At 48.3% G+C, this 19,923-nt stretch overlaps 1 protein-coding gene across 1 annotated transcript in view; it reads right to left on the bottom strand.

Moving 5' to 3' along the window:
* The window catches only part of HSP90AA1 (heat shock protein 90kDa alpha (cytosolic), class A member 1), a 29,433-nt gene extending 24,429 nt beyond the window's left edge, over positions 1-5,004 (bottom strand). Inside the window, exons 1-11 of the mRNA XM_012647059.1 lie at positions 4,821-5,004; positions 4,040-4,201; positions 3,581-3,947; positions 3,101-3,234; positions 2,485-2,805; positions 2,115-2,280; positions 1,779-1,969; positions 1,530-1,677; positions 1,066-1,334; positions 400-733; positions 5-94 (exon numbers count right to left, since the gene is read on the bottom strand). Coding sequence (XP_012502513.1) covers positions 5-94; positions 400-733; positions 1,066-1,334; positions 1,530-1,677; positions 1,779-1,969; positions 2,115-2,280; positions 2,485-2,805; positions 3,101-3,234; positions 3,581-3,947; positions 4,040-4,201 — 2,182 coding nt within the window. The 5' untranslated portion in view covers positions 4,821-5,004. The remainder of the gene's footprint in view (positions 1-4; positions 95-399; positions 734-1,065; positions 1,335-1,529; positions 1,678-1,778; positions 1,970-2,114; positions 2,281-2,484; positions 2,806-3,100; positions 3,235-3,580; positions 3,948-4,039; positions 4,202-4,820) is intronic.
* Positions 5,005-19,923: the final 14,919 nt, after the last annotated feature.

The following is a 19,923-nucleotide window of genomic DNA, read 5'->3' as shown; positions in this document are numbered from 1 at the left end:
ATGCGCGATGTGTCGTCATCTCCTTCAAGAGGTGGCATCTCTTCAGTTACAGCAGCATTGGTGTCGTCAGCAGTAGGGTCATCTTCATCGATACCTTTTTTGGAAATAAAACTCATTAGAAAGATTTTCTGAAAGCCAGCTAATTAGTGTAATATTGCTGGTCTACGCCCACTTTCAAGACCATGTATTACAGGGTAGGTAAATAAATCTCAATTTCACGTCTTAGCTCTTAGAGGGTTAAGTGAGAAGACCCCACTCATTCCTATGAAAACAGGACTGTAATACATGTTCCCCAAGCAGGCCAAGATAACCCAAATTTGAGTAGCTGGAAGTTAATCACCGTTTGAGTTGTCACGTTTCTTTTCCGTATTAACATAATATAGTACAAACAAGCCTTACCCAGACCAAGTTTGATCATCCTGTAGATCCTGTTAGCATGTGTCTGGGGATCTTCCAGACTGAAGCCTGAAGACAGGAGTGCAGTTTCATAAAGCAAGATGACCAGATCCTTCACAGACTTGTCGTTCTTGTCAGCCTCTGCCTTCTGTCTTAAAGTCTCGATAATGGAATGGTCAGGGTTTATCTCCAGGTGTTTCTTTGCTGCCATGTAACCCATTGTCGAGTTGTCTCTTAGGGCTTGAGCTTTCATAATTCTTTCCATGTTTGCTGTCCAGCCATATGTGCTTGTGACAATACAGCATGGCGATGTCACCAATCGGTTTGACACAACCACCTGTAATCAAAAGAATTAAATGATGACTAGGAGCCTAAAAATATCCGATTAATTTCTCAGCTTTCATTGTGAAACGAAATCTAAGGAACCCAAATATCTACAGATCAGAAATAATATTTATAAATTTAGGTAACTAGAGAGCCAGCACTAAATGCACGGACTAAAGTTTGTTTTACACCACAAAACAGTTATTTTTTTTTTTTTTGGTCAGAATGTATGTTGGTTTAGTAAGAGAACTTAACAAGGAAGAGGGGCTGTGGGTGGTTAAGTTTGAAGAACACCTTAGAAGTGTCAATAGTCAAGGAAAGTAAATATAATGTATTCCCACATACCTTTTCAACTTTTTTCTCCAAGATGTCTTTCATGATTTTGCAGAGGTTTTCAAACTTTGTTTTCTTCTCTTCCTGTTTCTTTTTCTCTTCTTCATCTTCTGGAAGTTCTAAGCCTTCTTTGGTGACTGACACTAAAGTTTTCCCCTCAAATTCCTTCAGCTGTTGGACGCAGTACTCATCGATCGGCTCGATCATGTAGATCACTTCTAAGCCATGCTTCCGAAGACGTTCCACGAAGGCTGAGTTAGCTACCTGGTCCTTGGTCTCACCTGAAAGATTATTTTTAGACCTTTAATAGTCAATGGCTTCTTCCTCTACTTCACGTACTTTTTACCAACCGAATACTTAAGGATGATCCATATTACCTACTTTATTCACATTAAGTACCTTGCCTAGATCACACCCACTATCCCCTGCAAGGCTACAAAACAACAAAGTGATATGATTATAACATATACTATTACCTGTGATATAGTAGATATGTTTCTGGTTTTCCTTCATTCTGGTGCCATAGTCCTTGAGAGAAACCATCTCATCACCAGAAGCAGATGTGTAGTATCGTAACAGCTCTGAAAGCTTCTTCCGGTTTTGAGAGTCTTCATGTATTCCAAGCTGAAACAAAACATGAGCTTTAAAGACTTCCTGCATTAAAAATATCCTTTAAAATGAGGCCAGTTTGAAAACTACTAATGGTCAAATATATTCACACCAACCTTTATGTTTTTAGAGAACTGCTCATAAAACTTTTTGTAGTTCTCTTTATCTTCTGCCAATTCGGTGAAAAGCTCTAAGCACTTTTTGACCAAATTCTTTCTGATAACTTTCAAAATTTTGCTTTGCTGCAACATCTCACGGGAAATATTTAGAGGGAGATCCTCGGAGTCCACCACTCCTCTAATGAAATCTGAAAAAACATGAAGACCAAATGCATGTAGTTATTCCAAGGACAAAAGAAAGATGTAAAACCGAAAAAAAATGAGGAAAAAACCCAGAGATGATAAGAGTTCCTTTAACCCGTGACAATGACCTTTCTTCCTATCTCTACTTACTCAAGTATTCAGGGATCAGCTCCTCACAGTTATCCATGATGAAAACTCTGCGTACATACAACTTAATGTTGTTCTTTTTCTTTCTGTTTTCAAACAGGTCAAAAGGAGCACGTCTTGGGACAAAAAGAAGAGCTCTGAATTCCAATTGTCCTTCAACCGAAAAGTGCTGTAATAAAACACAAAGTGTCAAAAGGTCACTGCAAACAGTTTTCAATGAAAGCTACTTAACCTGATAAATAACACTAGCACCCATGTAACTTACAGCATTTGGGAGGGGTGAGGAAGAGTGGAGAAAGCAAAGCTGACAGTACCAACTCTTAAAAATTAACCTGAAGACTACCTACGAAGGAAGCACCCAGCAGCTACTCACCTTCACCGCCAAATGATCTTCCCAGTCATTGGTCAAGCTCTTATAGAATTCTCCATACTCTTCATTAGTAATATCGTCAGGATTTCTGGTCCAAATAGGCTTTGTTTTGTTGAGCTCTTCTTGATCAATGTACTTTTCCTTTATCTTCTTCTTCTTCTTCTTGTCACCATCCTTCTTTTCTTCTTCCTCTTCATCAGAACCAACATCTTCTATTTCGGGCTTGTCATCAGATTCCTTTTCTTCTTTTTCTTTTTCCTCCTCCTTGTCTTCCTTTTCTTCAGCCTCATCATCACTGACTTCTTTATCACGTTCCTTCTCCACCTTCAAAAAAAAAGGTGTGGAATCACATCACCTCTGCATTCTAGAGCTAAAAGGCTGAAAGGAGTGACACACTTACTCTAAAGCCTAAATTAGCCCTAAAGCTTGTCCTCAATATTACTACGTAATAGCCTTAGGTACCTTTCCAAAGTAAGGAGAGCTTAAGTTCTAAAGAGGCCTCAGCAACTCTATTATAAAGTTTGGGTCCTTTCCTTAACAGATCTAAAGATCAAGTACTTATTTCACTTATCTACATAAGGAACAATACAATTTACTCTGCAGTTATGTGAAAACTTACAAACAGAGTAATGGGATAACCAATAAACTGAGAATGTTTCTTCACAATCTCCTTTATTCTTCTTTCTTCTAAGTACTCAGTTTGGTCTTCTTTCAGATGGAGGATAACCTTTGTTCCACGACCCATAGGTTCACCTGAAATAGAAATGGACTCCATTTTAAATCTCAATGGCCAAATCAAGGTTAAAAAAAAAAAAAACTAATTCAACGCCATACCTAACCCCCTTGGAACAAATCTACGAAGTGAGGTTTACCATTATTATAGACGGAAAGGCTCCCACAGCAAGTCTAAATGCCTTACGATGCATGACCCCCGCATCATTGTGCTGTCACACACCGAACCACAGGGCTCACTAGCTTGTTCCTGAGTTGTTGGGCAAACACCAGTTGTCTCTCCCATCCTCCTCAGGGATCCAGTGTTTGCAGCACCCCACCCTGCAACGACTACCTTAACGAGTAAGTTTCTCTGTATGTTGCCTACCTGTGTCAGTTCTAACTGTGAATGATCCCCCAGCTGAGGACTCCCAGGCATACTGCTCGTCATCGTTATGTTTGGTGATCACGGTTACTTTCTCGGCAACCAAATACGCAGAATAAAAGCCAACGCCAAACTGGCCAATCATAGATATGTCTGCACCAGCCTGCAAAGCCTCCATGAACGCTTTGGTCCCGGACTTGGCGATAGTACCAAGGTTATTGATCAAGTCGGCCTTGGTCATTCCAATCCCGGTATCCACAATGGTGAGGGTTCGATCTTGCTTGTTTGGTATGAGATTAATGTGCAGCTCTTTCCCCGAGTCTAGTTTACTGGGGTCTGTCAAGCTTTCGTATCTGATTTTGTCCAAAGCCTATTAACAAAACATACAAACTGTCAAGCACTCAGCCCCAACATGAAGTTCGTAATAAAACCAGCACAATTTCCAATTAATAGGAGACTTACATCTGATGAGTTAGAAATGAGCTCCCTCAGAAAAATCTCTTTGTTTGAGTAGAAAGTGTTGATGATCAGCGACATCAGCTGGGCAATTTCTGCCTGAAAGGCAAACGTCTCGACCTCTTCCTCCTCCATCGGCTGGTCCTGGGTCTGGGTTTCCTCAGGCATCTGGAGAGGACACCGGGCCAGTTACCGACTGCAGTGTGTCCACAGCGGCACTACAGGATCCTGCCGCGGTCTCCAAATATTTTTAGCGCCGCACTTCGGAGATGTGCAGAATTTAAGCAAACCGAAAATAGAAAGCGGCTGACAAAGGGATGACCTCATTTCGAAACGCGGTAACTACGAGCGGCGTGTGCACGCTCCGAGGCGGCCGTGCCGACGGCAGCGACTCAACCCCGCGCCGTCCGTTGCGGGCGCCCCCCCCCCCCCGCGCGGCCCTGGCGGCGCCATGGTGGCCTCCCCCGCACGCCCCCTGGGCGGACGGGCCTGGGAGCGGCGCCTCCTCCGGCCAGGCACCGAGCAGGCCTACAGCGTCCCTCGCGTCCGGCCCCCCCGCCCCGTCGCTTCTCCGGAACATTCTAGCAGATCCCAGGCCCTCCGGCCCGTTCCGAAGGGGGGGCGCGTAGAGGCCGCCACAGGCCCGAAGCCCCCAGCATAGAAACCACGGCAGCCCCGGGGCCCGCAGCCAAGCGGGTTCAAGGAGCCGGCCCCGAGCCCCTCTGCCCCGCTCTGCGCCCGCCCCGGGGCCCTCTAGCGCCCTAGAATCCCCCAGACGCCCCCTCACCTTGGCTAATGGACCGCAAGGGCTCCGCACCGCAGCAGCACCAGGACGCTGAAGCAACTGGCGCGCCGCCCCCGAGCCTCCCTTATATAGCGGCGGGCCCGCCCAGCGCGCGGAGCTTTTTCCAGAAGCCTCCCGAACCTTCCGGAAGAACCCTCCCCAACCGCCGCCGCGGCCGCGCGCCTGCGCCTGCGCTCTGGCCGCGGTCCGCTCCTCCCCGGGCGCGCGCAGACCGCGCACTGGGAACGGCCAGGGCGCCCCTCCCCAGCAGCCTCCGCGCGTCCCCGCGCCGGCCTGAGTGCGTCTGCGCAGCCCGGAACTCTCGGGAAGGTCTCGGCGCCTTCCGGGGCCGCTAACGCTAGTCCTCCCCTCGCGCCCCCCGCCCCGCACCCCCCACGTGCCGGGCGCTGGCGGCGGGAGCGCCGGTGGTGAGGGTCGAGTACTGAGTTCCCACGCTCGGATATTTGTGAAAGTTTAATTCTTGAAGAGTGTCCGCATATTGTGGAACCTGGGTGCCCAACGGCAGGGCCGCGGGTTGTGGGCCGGGCCCGCCGGAGGAGCGCCTGGGGGCGGCGCTCGGCTTCCGGGGCTCCCTTCCCGCCCGCTGCCGGGGGAGGTGCCGTGATGCGCCTTCATAGGCGCGAGTTCGCCGCGGTCATTCGCAACCCGGGGGCTTTCTCCGCGCCTTGGGTCGCGGTCAAAGCACGTCCTTCGCGCCGCCGGGGCCCCTCAGTCTGGGGTTCTGGGATCTGGTCGCCTAAATTCATGCGCACCCAGCTACACCCGTTATGATTCGGTAAAGCCCGTCTTCTTTGCTTATAACTTAATTTGAGGTATCCGTACGGAGTGCCTAATACTTGGGTGATTAACTTGCCCCCGAAGCCAAATTCTAAGTGGGAGTGTTAGGTGTTTTGAGCAATGCGAGGTCACACCGTGAGAACCGCGGAGGCGGCACGTTCCTGAGACTACCCTGAGGTTAACACACTGGTTCTCCAGCACCCGTGCCCGACCCAGGTCCCCTTCCCCTTCCACATCTTTGTTCCTAGCTCCTCCCAGTGTTGGCCTTCCTCCTCCTCCGGAGACTCACTGCCAGGCCTCGGGGAATACTCTGGGAGCTCCTTACCATGTAAACAAACTTGGTGGAGCACTGACTCCACTTCCTAGTCCGTAGGGAAACCAGCTTCCCCAGGAACAGAAGTTTTCAAACTGGGGCCTTACGAGTGTTTCAGATAACAGAAACTGAGACTTGACTAGCATTAAAAAGGGGAAAAATAGAATGGAAACAATCAGCCCCATGGCAAGGGTACTAGCGGTTGCTATTATGCGTGTGCTGGGCCGTGGTTTTCCCTGCAGTTAGGAGAGGGAGCAGCAGGTCCCCTGTTGCTGCTTTCTGAAGTGTAAGGTCGAGGTCTCAGGACTGGCAGTAGCGGGCCCCTCCTCCCCCTGTCCCCTCCTGTCACCTACCAGCCACTGCCCTGCTCTCCTAACTTGGAGGCCTCTCCCTTTCTACCCTAGTGTCTGCCATTGCCCAGGAGGTTTAACATTTCGTGTAGGTGAGCCATCTGGGGCCCTACCTCTGAAATTCCTTGTCCTTTGTTTCTGGGGCCTTGACTTCCCCTCTCCTCCAGTGAACCTGCCCCAAGGCCACTCCCTGGATCTGGGTGTCACTGAAAGCCATTGTTTCCGTCAGGTTCCAACTTTAATGTCCTTCCCTCCTTCCACAACATCCTGTCCTTCCAGCTCTCTCCTGCCTCAGTTACTAAATACCAGGACATTTTTGGTCCTGTCCCCTTGACCTCTAGGTAACATTCCACACTGTCACCTGCCATTCCCCTCCTTAAGTCCTCCACCATGGTTTCCACCATCAACATGCTATGCTTTTCCTCCTGCTTCCTGGCTGTTCCTTCTCTGTCTCCTCTCCAGACTCCTGCCCCTCTTGCCGTCCTAGCACTTGAGCTCCTGGAGGCGGGTCCAAGGCTCCCAGAAGATCCTGTTCAGCACTCTCCCTTTCTAATAGTGCCAACGTGCAGGTGACTCACGGAAGAGCCCTGGTCGGGACTCTTTGATCTCATGAGCTTCCCCCACCTGCCTTGCCCTTTTTGAGGGCTTGCTAGCCAGTTGACTCACTATCCCACCACCTTCCAGAATCCCACAGGGGATCTGACATTCAGTCCTACCATTTCTGCCTCCTAAAAACCTCTTGAATCCAGCCACTTCCCTCCATCTTCATCCCTCACATCTTCTCCCCAGTTCCTTCCTGCCATCCGTGCAACCCTCAGCTCATCTGGAAGGCCTCTGTAGCCACCTAACTGCTCCCTGCATTTGGTCTGGTCTTTCTCCAATCTGTAGCCAGGGTGAGCTTTAAGAACATAGATCTAGCTGGGCATAGTGGCTCATGCCTATAATACTAGCACTCTGGGAGGCTGAGGCCAGGAGTTCGAGACCAGCCTGAGCCAAGAGTGAGACTCTGTCTCTACTAAAAATACGAAAAATTAGCCAGGCACAATGGCACAGGCCTGTATTCCCAGTTACTCTGGAGGCTGAGGCAAGAGGATCGCTTAAGCCCAGGAGGCTGAAGTTGCAGTGAGCTACGATGCCACCACACTCTAGCTGGGACAACAGAGCGAGACTCTGTCTCAAAAAAAATAAAAAATAGAAAAGCTCTGAGGCTGGGTGCATGCAGTGGCTCACACCTGTAATGCCAGCATTTTGGGAGGCTGAGGCAGGAGAATCACCTGAGGTCAGGAGTTGGAGACCATCTGGACAACATAGCAAGACACCTATCTCTACAAAAAATAATGCCAAGTGTGGCAGTGCATGCCTGTATTCCCAACTACTTGGGAGGCTGTGGCAGGAGGATCACTTGAACCCAGGAGTTCTGGGCTGGCGTGTGCTGTGTCCGTCGGGTGTCTGCACTAAGTTGAGCATCAATATGGTGACCTCCTGGGAGAGGGGGGATTACCAGGTTGCCTAAGGAGGCACGGTGAACTGGCCCAGATCAGAAACAGGTCAAAACTCCTGTGCTGATCAGTAGTAGGATTGCACCTGTGAATAGCCACCATGCTCCAACCTGGGCAACATAGTGAGACCCTGTCTCTAAAAGAACACAGATCTGACCCTATCAATCCCCTCCTCTACACACACCTCAAATCCTCACTGATTTCACATCACTGCTAGGAGGAGAACCTAGCTGTTTAACCAGGCCTGGGAAGAAATGTTTTTGGAAATGACCCAGGATAGGGCCTGGCACACAGTAACTACTATATATGTCTTTGTTAAAGTAAATCCTGCTAGGATCTGCCCAGGCCTACTCCTACAGCAATGTATGTCCCCTTACTTGCCTTCCAGGTAGTGGGCTAGGTATTTTGCATGCAGTTTCTCAGTTAATCCTCTCAACTCTGAAGTAGGTGGCTTTGGTCCCATTGTACAGATGAGAACACTGGGGCTCAGGAAAGATAAGTCCTTTACTCAGGGGTCACCCAGAGCAAAGGCTTCCAGGGAAGTCACAACAGGTCTGGCTCACAAATTTTGATACATTTTTTTAATTCAGTTCAAAATATTTTCTAATTTCCCTTTTGATTTCTTCTTTGACCCATGGGTTATTTATAAATATGTTATTTAGTTTACAAATATTTGGAGGTTTTGGAGATATATTTTGGTTATTGATTTCTAATATTTCATTGTGGTCAGAAAACATACTTTGCATGATTTGGATCCTTTTAAATTTATTAAGCCTCATTTTATGGTCCAGAATATGGTCTATCTTGGTAAATATTCTATATAAAAAATAACTATGCTGAGGGAAAGACGCCAGTCATTTATATAAAATTCTAGAAAATGCAAACTAATCTATAGTGACAGAAATTTGATCATGGGTTGCCTGTGAGGGATGAGGCAGACAGGATTAGGAGGGAGGGATCACAAAGAGCATGAGGAAAATTCTGGGTGATGAATTTGTTCACTGTCTTCAATGCTGTGATGGTTTCATAGGTGTATACGTATGTTGAAATGTATCAGATTGTACTTTCTTTTTATTTTTTATTTTTCTATTTATTTTTTAGAGACAGGGCCTCACTCTGTTGTCCAGGCTAGCATACAGTGGTGTCATCACAGCTCACTGCAACCTTGAATTCCTGGGCTCAAGGATCCTCCTGCCTCAGCCTCCCGAGTAGTAGGGACTACAGACACACATCACCACCACGCCTGGCTAATTTTTTTTTTTGTAGAGATGGTGTGGGGGTGGGGTCTCACTATGTTGCCCAGGCTGGTCTCAAACTCCTGGCCTCAAGCAATCCTCCCACCTCAGCCTCCCACAATGCTGGGATTACAGGCATGAGCCACCATGCCTAGCCCAGATTGTATTCTTTTTTTTTTGAGACAGAGTCTCACTCTTTTTGCCCGGGCTAGAGTGAGTGCCGTGGTGTCAGCCTAGCTCACAGCAACCTCAAACTCCTGGGCTCAAGCAATCCTACTGCCTCAGCCTCCCGAGTAGCTGGGACTACAGGCATGCGCCACCATGCCCGGCTAATTTTTTGTATATATTTTTAGTTGGCCGATTAATTTCTTTCTAATTTTTAGTAGAGGCAGGGTCTCGCTCTTGCTCAGGCTGGTTTCGAACTCCTGAACTCAAACAATCTGCCAGCCTCAGCCTCCCAGAGAGCTAGGATTACAGGCGTGAGCCACCGTGCCCGGCCCAGATTGTATTTTAAACACATGTAGTTTATTGAATGTTAATTGTAGCTCATAAAACTGTTTTTTAAAAAATTGATGTTTAACAAAAACCTTGGATAAAATTGAGAAAATGTTCAAGATCAAGTTATATAGGAAAATTCAGTGGTTCATACTGAGGAAAGGAAAATTAGTCATTTCAAAGAAAGAGACAGTTTTCAAGAAAGTGGGCATCAAAGCATAGATCTGGATTGTGAGTTCTGGCCCTGCCACTCACTGTGCAACTTTGAGCAAACTACTGAGCCTCTCTTTGCTTCGGTCTCCTCTTCCCCACCGTAGGGGGATCATAGAAGGGATGTGGGACGATGCCGTGAGCTTCTCTGGGGATGGCCTTGCTGTTGTTCTTCTGATGGAGGATGGAAGACAAGGGCGACCTGTACTGGCAGACAGACTGCTGAGGCCACTGTGATCCCGTCCTCCACCTGTGCTGGGCTTAGTGCCCGAGATGGCAGGGCAGGGCTGAGAGGAGGGCCCCGGAGGTGGTGAAGAACTCTGCATTCAAGGGCAGGTGGAGTGACGTGGCCAGTCCTGTTCTGGCCGTGTGTTTTAGAGTTGATTTCCAGAGAGCAAACCAGTTTTTCCATTAACTGTGCAACTGGGGATGCTGTGGTACCAGCACTGTTCCTCACCTGAAGTGTTAACCAATCTTTCACGGCCCTGCTTGGGATTGGACACTTCAACTTGCCACATGCTGCCACCAGAAGGGAGCCCGGCAAACACGCCTTCCCCCTCCTCTGCCACTGTTGTCAGTACTGAGTGTGGCTGAAAAAAAATGGCCACTTTCATAGGCAGAAATGGCATCTTACTGTTCATTCATTTGTTTACTCACCATTCATTTCCTGTCTGTTTACCAAAACCCATGTCCAGGCCCTGGGCCAAAGTGGGAGCAAAATCGGGTCCTCACCGTCATGGTGGAGACAGACATGAAGCCACTGCCACCCAAATACGCGGATTTCTAAACTGATGAGAGCTGGGAGAGCGTGCAGGGTCCATGGAGGCTTTCCTGAGGACTGAGATAGGTCAGGTGTTGGCTACTGGGGCGAAGTTGGGAAAGGCATCCAGGGCAGGGAAGAGTGAGGGCCTGTGGCGAAACCTAGAAGGAATACTAGGCGTGAGCTGGGGAACGGCGAGGAGACAAGGTAAAAAAGGAAACGGAGGCTGGAAAACTCCTTCAGTGCAATGGGGGAGGGTGGGAGACACAACTAGGGGTTGGCCAGCGCAGCTGATGTAAGAAGTAGGCAGGGGCCAAATCGTGCGGTGTGCTGGGCCAAGGGACTCAGAATGTGGCCTGGAGATAAAAGGAGGCATCGTGGGATCTTCCCAGGGGCCCCAGTCTGACATGGTGTGGATGAGATCTGAGGAGGGCCTGCACCGAGAGAGCTGGTGGGCAGACAAGGGGCAGACCTGGGAGAGACCAAGGAGAGCAAGTCTACAGGGCGAAGCCAAGGAGCCCCAAAGGTACCTGGGTGGGTGGGGCTATGGTTGCCACGGGGAACACAGAGCCCAGGCAGGTGGTAGCAGGTGACCAGTTCAGTGTCACTCATGTTGGGCCAAAATGTTTATGGAGCATCCACGTGGGTGGCAGATGCTGGGACTGTGAGCAGGAATGTGGTCAAAGGGATGGATTGGGAAGAAAGGGAATGGGACAGGCATGGATGGACATAAAGATGGTCCCCAGATGGCAGCCTCAGTAGAGCCAAAGGGCCTGGGAACTGGGAGAGAGAGACCCGGGGCAGAGGAGGCTGTGCTTTCGAGTGGGTTCCAGTCCTGGGGTACCCAGGTCCACTGTGGCCCTGGGTTAGAGGTGGCCGGACGCTCCCTCCCTACACCCCACACTCCGTAGCCTCTCTCTTCCAGAAGCCTGAGTCTGCATCTCCTGGTGCCTGCTCTGAGTTGGGAAGTGGATGAGCAGTCATGAGCCCCCCTGGCAAAAAGAGTTGGACAGATCTGAGGCAGCACCCTCAGGAGTTTGTATACTAGTGGGGGAGGGACAAACAAGAAACATGCAAACAGGCCGGGTGCGGTTGCTCATGCCTATAATCCTAGCTCTCTGGGAGGCCGAGGGGGGCGGATTGTTTGAGCTCAGGAGTTCGAAACCGGCCTGAGCAAGAGCGAGACCCCGTCTCTACTAAAAATAGAAAGAAATTAATCGGACAACTAAAAATATATAGAAAGAATTAGCCGGGCATGGTGGCGCATGCCTGTAGTCCCAGCATTGTGGGAGGCTGAGGCAGAAGGATTGCTTGAGCCCACGAGTTTGAGGTTGCTGTGAGCTATGATGACGCCACGGCACTCTACCCGGGGCAACACAGTGAGACTCTGTCTCAAAAAAAAAAAAAGAAACATGCAAACAAGTGGGGGATGAGTTCTGGCAAGTTCTTATGTCCTATCAGAACTAGCAGTCCTGGACATGAACTTAAACTTCTTCCCTGAAGTACTGTCATTTCCCCTTGAACTCACCTTCAAACCTTCTGAGTCATCTTTGACTCATCCCTTGCCTTCAGCCCCCACATTCTGAGAGCTGCCACGTCTGGTGAATTTTTCCTTTATCCGTGGTTAGGGTCCTGCCCTGATCTGGGCCCTCAGGGCCCCACTTTCAGCTGGCTTTTGCTGGATTTATCTATTCTACATTCTGGATTTCATCATCTGACTTCCCAGTGCAGAAAACCTCCCAACGCACCCAGGACACTGAGCCTGCAGTCCCTCTCTAGGTGTTCCAACCCCAGGGCCCCGCTGATCCCACCTCTGCCCACTCACACCCTCCCTGACTGGGATCCCCCCTCCTGTGCCCATCTCCATGCCTGACCTTGGCACTCTCAGACATGTCATCAAGGCCCCTCGGCACTGCCCACAACTCAGCTGAGTTCTCTGAGGCAACCCACTGGGGCTCCACCGTCAGCCCTGACCAGGTCACCTGGCAACTTAAGAATATAGTGGAGAAATAGATACGGAGAGAGGAAGAACAAGAAACGGTGGGGATGGGGTCGGGGGGTGCACCAAGAATATACTGCTGCATTGTTTTCTGCTTTTGTTCCAGCCTCCGTCCTCCTCTTGAGTTTCACGGGTGGCGCTGCTGCATTCTCTCACCCCTCCTCCCAGCCTCCGCAGGCAGCGGGAAGGATCCCACCAAATGCATGTCAGGGCCTGTCACCGTCAGACTCAGCATCTTCACGGCACCCCCTTCACTCAGCACTGCAGCCACTCGAAGGCTTCACTGTCTGGCCCTGGTCTGCTTTCCCAGGCCCTTCTCACACCACTCTGGGTTGTTCCCCAAACACACCTGGAGTAGTTCCACTTCTTGGAATGCCTTTCTTTTCTCCAAACACTTCTGAGCTGAGCTTGGAAATAACCTCCTCTGGCCACATTCACCCTAGATGCCTCTTCCACAGCCCTTAGCCCATGTAGCTGCAGTGAGATTAGACTTTGTCTTTCTCATCTCTTTTTTTTGAGACAGGGTCTTGCTCTGTTGTCCAGGCTAGAGTGCAGTGGCATCATCATAGCTCACAGCAACCTCCAACTCCTGGGCTCAAGCGATCCTCCTGCCTCAGCCTCCCGGGTAGCTGGGACTATAGGTATGTGCCACTATGCCCAGCTAAGTTTTCTATTTTTTGTAGAGACAGGGTCTCGCTCTTGCTCAGAGCTCGTCTCAGACTCCTGACCTCAAACAAATCCTCCCACCTCGGCCTCCCAGAGTGCTAGGATTACAGACGTGAGCCACCGCACCTGGCCTCTCATCTCTTTATCCTACAAACCCATCTCAAAAGTCGGCATATGGCAGGCTACCTATGTGTGTAGAATAAATAACTGAGTATGTATTTGAATTGTGCCAAATTGGAGCATTTCAGCCCAAATGTAGTAATTAACCTTTGGCGCCATCTACTGGCCAGGTGTTTGGAGCTTCCAGTTGGAAATGGCTTTGGAGGAACTGGGACAATTAGGAAAGCGAGAATTATGTGAGCTCCAGTCTAGATCACCATCATTAATGTCTCATTCTGAAAAGTTTATGGCAAAGCTTCTAGCCTTTCAAGGAGTAGGAATGAAGCTGTCTGTATTCATAAGAGAAGACAAAGAAGTTGTTCTGTGAAAGAAGAAAGACTGAAGGGTAAAAAACCCAAAATTGGAAGAAAGCTGAATCTTTTTTTTTTTTTTTTGAGACAGAGTCTCACTCTGTTGCCCTGGCTAGACTGAGTGCCGTGGCGTCAGCCTAGCTCACAGCAACCTCAAACTCCTGGGCTCAAGCGATCCTCCTGCCTCAGCCTCCCGAGTAGCTGGGACTACAGGCATGCACCACCATGCCTGGCTAATTTTTTCTATATATTTTTAGTTGTCCGATTAATTTCTTTCTATTTTTAGTAGAGACGGGGTCTCGCTCTTGCTCAGGCTGGTTTCGAACTCCTGAGCTCAAACAATCCTCCCGCCTTGGCCTCCCAGAGAGCTAGGATTACAGGCATGAGCCACTGTGCCTGGCCTGAAAGCTGAATCTTAAGCTGGAGAGAGACAGGGATTGTGTCCAACCCTCCCTGCTCCTCCCTGCAACCTCCCGAGGATCTCTTTTGCAACCTTAGAGAGGTGCGCAAAAAGCTAGGGTGGGGTGCAAGCTGGCTCTGCCCTCCATGGCTGCTCCCTTTTTTGTCTTGGCCAACAGAGGACAGAAGCCTTTGAGACCCTCCCAAACACAACCTCTTGTTCAGCCAGTGAAAGAACAGGCCCAGCTGGTCTAACAGGTGCCAGGGAGTGGGGGCACTGTTTATCCGCAGATACCGCCCACCCCCGCCAGGTTGGGTCAGAAACTGAAACTGGAGGAGAAATGGGTAGATGTGATGATGTGTCTGGCTGGCCTAGGAGCTAATAGTTCCTTTCTGTCTACACTTAGCTGGGGGTCACCTGGCTGTCAGGAATCTGCCTATGTGGCTAATTGACCAGGTAGTGGGCACCTTGATCTGGCCACCTTGTCATTAATGGAGTCGTCATTTTTGGTGCTGACTTCCTTATAGACTCTTGGGCTGGGCCTACCAGGCCCTTCATAACCTGATTCTACCAGCTTCTGCCCTCATTTCCAAACCCTGTAATAAAGGAATCCCTCCACCCCTACACCTCTGCACCCACCCTATTCCTCCTGCCTAGAAAATGCCCCTCCTTCCAGATACCTTCCCTCCCTGCCACCTCCAGGGAGAAAGGATGTTTTTGTCTTAGTTCCTCCTCTGTTGACTTTGGGGTGAGCTGCTTCTCTTTAAGCTTCAGTTTCTTCATCTGTAAAATAGGGGTAGGGACAGGACAGCTGGACCAAGTTCCATCTCTGCCTTAATGTAGTTCTAAATTCTTTCACTGGAGCTGGGCACAGTGGCTCACGCCTACAGTCCCAGCTACTTGGTAGGCTGAGGTGGGAGGATTGCTTGAGGCCAGGAATTGCGACCCGCCTGGGCAATATAGGGAGACCACATCTCTAAAATTAAAAAAAATAATTAATTCAAAAAAATTTTGTTCACTCGAGGACAGCTCAACTAGGGTAGAAGTACATTACTAAGTAGAATTGAGCAAGAATGAGTTACTGGAAACTTCCACACATTACAAACACCCTGTACCTTCTCTGAAGTTAGAGCGGACAAGCATTATGTAAATGTTTTATTTAACTGATGTGTCCCAATTAAAATGTTGTAGTAAATGATAATGCTCAGTTGATAGTTCAAGTGGCTAATGGATATATAATAAGAACCAATTTTTAAAATTTCTAAGCTACTTCACAACGTGGTTTTTTGTTTGTCTTTTTGTTTGGTTTTTGAGATAGAGTCTCACTCTGCTGCCCTTGCTACAGTGCAGTGCATTATTGTAGCTCACGGCAACCTCAAACTCCTGGACTCAAGCGATTCTCCTGCCTCAGCCTCCCACAGAGTAGCTGGGACTACAGGTGCACACCACCATGCCCGGCTAATTTTTTCTACTTTTAGTAGAGATGGGGATCTCACTCTTGCTCAGGCTGGTCTTGATCTCCTGACCTCAAGCGGTCCTCTCGCCTCGGCCTCCCACAGTGCTAGAATTACAGGTGTGAGCCACCAGGCCCGGCCTCCGAGTACTCTTTGAGGAAGGGCAGCAGCAGTTAGGGGAGATCAGGCTCACAGGTAATTCTCTGAGGACGTGGGTCTTTCAGCTGAATGCCATTGGCCTCTGTAATGGATCTTAGCTTTCATTTTAAAATTATGAAATATTCCATGCACACAAAAGAATATATAATATTATAGATATATGCTATAAAGAGTGATAATATTAATTCTCATTTACTGATCATCCTGTGTGTATGTATTTAAGTGTGTGTGTATGTGCGTGTGTGTATGTGTGTATCTCCATCCTTAAATGATGGATGTGTTTGAACTTAAGTAAATGGTATCACATTTATTTTGTGGCTTTTTTTGTTTGTTTTTGAGATAGGGTCTTCATGTGTCACCTAGGCTGCAGTGTAGTGGTATGATCATCACTTACTGCAGCCTCAAACGCCTGGGCTCAAGTGATCCTCCTGCCTCAGCCTTCTGAGTAGCTGGGAGTACAAGTGTGCACAACGATGCCTGGCTAATTTAAAAATTTTTTTAGAGACTGGGTCTTGCTGTATTGCCCAGGCTGCTCTTTCTTTCTTTTTTTAAATTTTTTTCCTATGAACCATAAGATGAAACCCAGGCTGCTCTTGAACTCCCGGCCTCAAGCAATCCTCCCGCCTCGGCTTCCCAAAGTGGTGACATTACAGGTGTGAGCCACCAAGCCCAGTCTATTCTGTGACTTTTCCCCCCCCAACACTGTGTAAAATTTATTCATATTGACATGTACAGCTGTAGTTTATTCCATTTTCTTGCTGTATAATATTCTACTCCATGATGATACTATAATTTGTTTATCCATTCTCTTGGTAAACATTTGGGCATTTGGGTTTTTTCCCAGACTTTTGCTATTATAAAAAGTGCTGCTGTGGGTATTCTAGTAATGTTTCCTGGTTTTACTGGGTATTAAACTCTTTAATTTTAGCAGTCATAGCCAAGTTGTTTTCAAAATGATGGTATCAATTGATACACCCAGGAGAGATTAAGGTGCTGTTGCTTTACATTGTCACTGATGCTTGGTATTGTCATACTAAATTTTTTTTCCCAATCTGGTGGGTGTAAAATAGTATCTTATTGTGATTTCAATTTATATTTCTTTGATTAGTAATCATACCTTTTCATGTCTTTACTGGCCATAGGTTTGAATCCCTGCTCCATCACCAGTCTATGTGACCTTGGAGAGACTATTTAACATCTGTGTGCCTCAGTTTCCCCATCAGCACGGTTCTTCTCTAGAGAAACTGACCAGCTTCTAAGACCTATAAACTCTGACGCTGCATGTGTGTGTGTGTCCTCCAATGAAATTGCTGGGTCATTACCCACAAATCACAAAACTTCTAGTCAGTATTTTAATATCTCCCTTTCTCATTCAACAAATTACCATGTGCTAGACACTGCACTACCTGGGGGCTGTGGATACAGAGATGCTTGAGGGAAGGTCAGTCACCGCCTGTTCATCTGCTCCTGGCAGTCAAAATTTGGTTCACTTCTCTCTCCTGCTGCTTTCACTCTTTTGTTCTGTGGCTGCATGAGACACAACACATAGAACTGTTACTGCCATATTAGTGGGGCTCCAGAAAGAGCAGAGATGAATGCAATCATTCCACCCACTGTGTCTAACCAGAGGCCAGAGAGACATTCGAAGGCACCAAGTATGACTTTGTCCCACCATTGCTTAACCCCTTCCATGGTTCTTTTTCTTTTTTTTCTTACACGTGCAGCAGGACCATGGTTCATTTTGACTTCAGGGTCAAGTCCAAACCCCTCAGCACAGCCTGTCCTAGTCATTCTACATCTCCCCATTCATCTCTTGACATCATCACCCCTCTAAGATCCAGTCACTCCAAACCCCACCTCCCCCTTCTACACAACCCTCCCATCCACATTCTTTCATGCAAGGTGTGGCTTGTAAACCACCTCTTCTGGGAGCCCAGGGAATTGTCTGTCTTCCTCCTTCCTTCCATGGTGCTTTTTGATATATGTGTGATGGTCCTGTATGGTGACGATTCGTCACATGCACTCCAGGAAGGGACCTGGGACCCTCTTGGGCATTGCCTAGGCCTATAGTGGGCCCTCAGGAGGTGTCAGTGCAATGAATGGGTGGACGGAGAATAAGCAATAAAGATGATGACATTGTTTTTATCATTCTGTGACCCTCATCATGGGTGGGTTGGATGTCTGGTTAACATTAGCTAAAAGTTCTAGCAGTCTGGGAGGCTGAGGCAGGAGGATTGCTTGAGGTCAGGAGTTCAAGAGCAGACTGAGCCCTGAAAACAAGAGCAAGACCCCTTTGGGCAGATGGGAGTGAGGAGAAGGGGATGGGTACATACACACCTAATGGGTGTGGCGCGCGCCGTCTGAGGGATGGACACACTTGAAGCTCTGACTCAGGTGGGGCAAAGGCAATATACATAACCTAAACATTTGTACCCTGTAATATGCTGAAATAGAAAAAAAATTTAAAAAAAAGAGCAAGACCCTGTCTCTATTAAAAATAGAAAAAATTAGCCAGGCGCGGTTTTGTGCACCTATAGTTCCAGCTACTTGGTAGGCTGAGGCAATTGAAGCTCAATTTGCTTGAGCCCAGGAGTTTGAGGTTGCTGTGAGTTGGGTTGATGCCACGGCACTCTAGCCCAGACAACAGAGACTCTGTCTCAAAAAAAAAAAAAATTAGCTAGAAGTGCATAGGATAGTCATTTTAAACCTTACTCCACTTACCGTTAGCCTAAACAGTATCAATGGTATGGGTCCTCATGGAACTCTTTGCCTGTGCCTCGGCTGCATCTGAAGTCCAGTGAGATAGGAACGTGGAATGCAGAGACTTGGAAGGGCCGTTTCCAGAGTGTGTCAGTCCATTTGCACTGCTGTAAAGGAATACCTGGGACTGGATAATTTATTAATATAAAGAGAAGAGGTAAGAGGTTTATTTGGCTCACGGCTCTCCAGGCTATACAAGAAGCATGCTGCCAGCATCTGCTTCTGGCGAGGGCTTCAGAGAGCTTCCAATCGAGGTGGAAGGCAAAGGGGGACCAGGCGTGTCACATGGCGAGAGAGAAACAGAGAGAGGAGGTGGTGCCAGCCTCTTTTAAACAACCAGCTCTCCCATGAACTAATAGTTAGAACTCACTCATTACCTGGGAAAGGCACCAAGCCATTCATGAGGGATCTGCCCCTAGGACCCAAACACCTCCCACCTCCAACATCGAGGATCAAATTTCGGCATGAGATTTGGAAGGGCCAAACATCCAAACCATATCACAGACATAAAACTGTAGTGGTGGATCCATATACACACAACTGACACCAGAACACTTGGGCCTTTTTTTGGTACCAGGGCACAAGTATCCCGCTGGAACACAAACACAATCTTCTGGACTTCCAAATCAAACACAACAGAGACTAGAAATAATCTGTCAGTGAAAGGTAAGGCAGATACCCGTAGGAGACGCAGGATAAACATGGACCTGCTCCAAGCAGGCAAGCCCTGGCTTCCTTAGGCTTTCCCTCTAACTGTCAGATGGATTAAAATATGTGGTATGTCCTCTCCCTGCTTGGAAGTCAACGTGTGAAACTGAACGAGGATCTGAAAGGTAAACACGGTCAGAGTAAAGGAGCTGGATGTCTCTGAGGATGTTCTATGGCCTATGGTTCTATGGTTCTATGGGCCCTCTTGGACTGGGCTAGAGAGCCTGCAACAAAGACTGGAATTTAGTTCTTATTTTCCCAGGCTCCATGCAGACCTGTTTTAATGATGTAACCAGCTGCAGGAGAGCTGCACTGAAGGGTGTAAAGTTCTGGTTGGGTTCCAAAGTTAGCGGCTCAGAGGAAAATTGAGTCAAAGGAAAAATCCCTTTCAAAAGCCTCTTAAGAAGGTATCTTACTGGAGCCTGAGAGGTCACCTCTTTGTAGGTGTATGGACTAGATTTTCCTCCAGGCTGGAAACAGTGTGGCTCTTCTCTGAGCACCAGGTTGGGGGTGGTTAGCTTAATTTTGGGGGACAAGTCGTATGAAAAATAAGGCTCTTCATGCTTTGGAACCATATGGTGGCATGGCCAATAATGACTTCCCCTCTTGCCAGCCCACAAGGGCGCATGGGCGCAGTGGTGGGCATCATTCCCGCACTAGTTAAACGGCTGTGTGTGTGTGTAGACATCAATAAGCAAAAAGCACCAATGATGTGAGTCCCCTGTGAACCACACAAATATCTATACTCTGTAATGAAGGGCCCTGAACCAAGAATCCTGGGTTCACATTCAGGCTCTGACACTTACTTGCCTTGTGAAAAGTTCTCATGA

This window comes from Propithecus coquereli, unplaced genomic scaffold (assembly GCF_000956105.1).
Source record: "Propithecus coquereli isolate 6110/MARCELLA unplaced genomic scaffold, Pcoq_1.0 Scaffold256, whole genome shotgun sequence".
In the NCBI taxonomy this organism is placed as follows: domain Eukaryota; kingdom Metazoa; phylum Chordata; class Mammalia; order Primates; family Indriidae; genus Propithecus; species Propithecus coquereli.
This window is presented reverse-complemented; position numbering and strand designations above follow the sequence as displayed.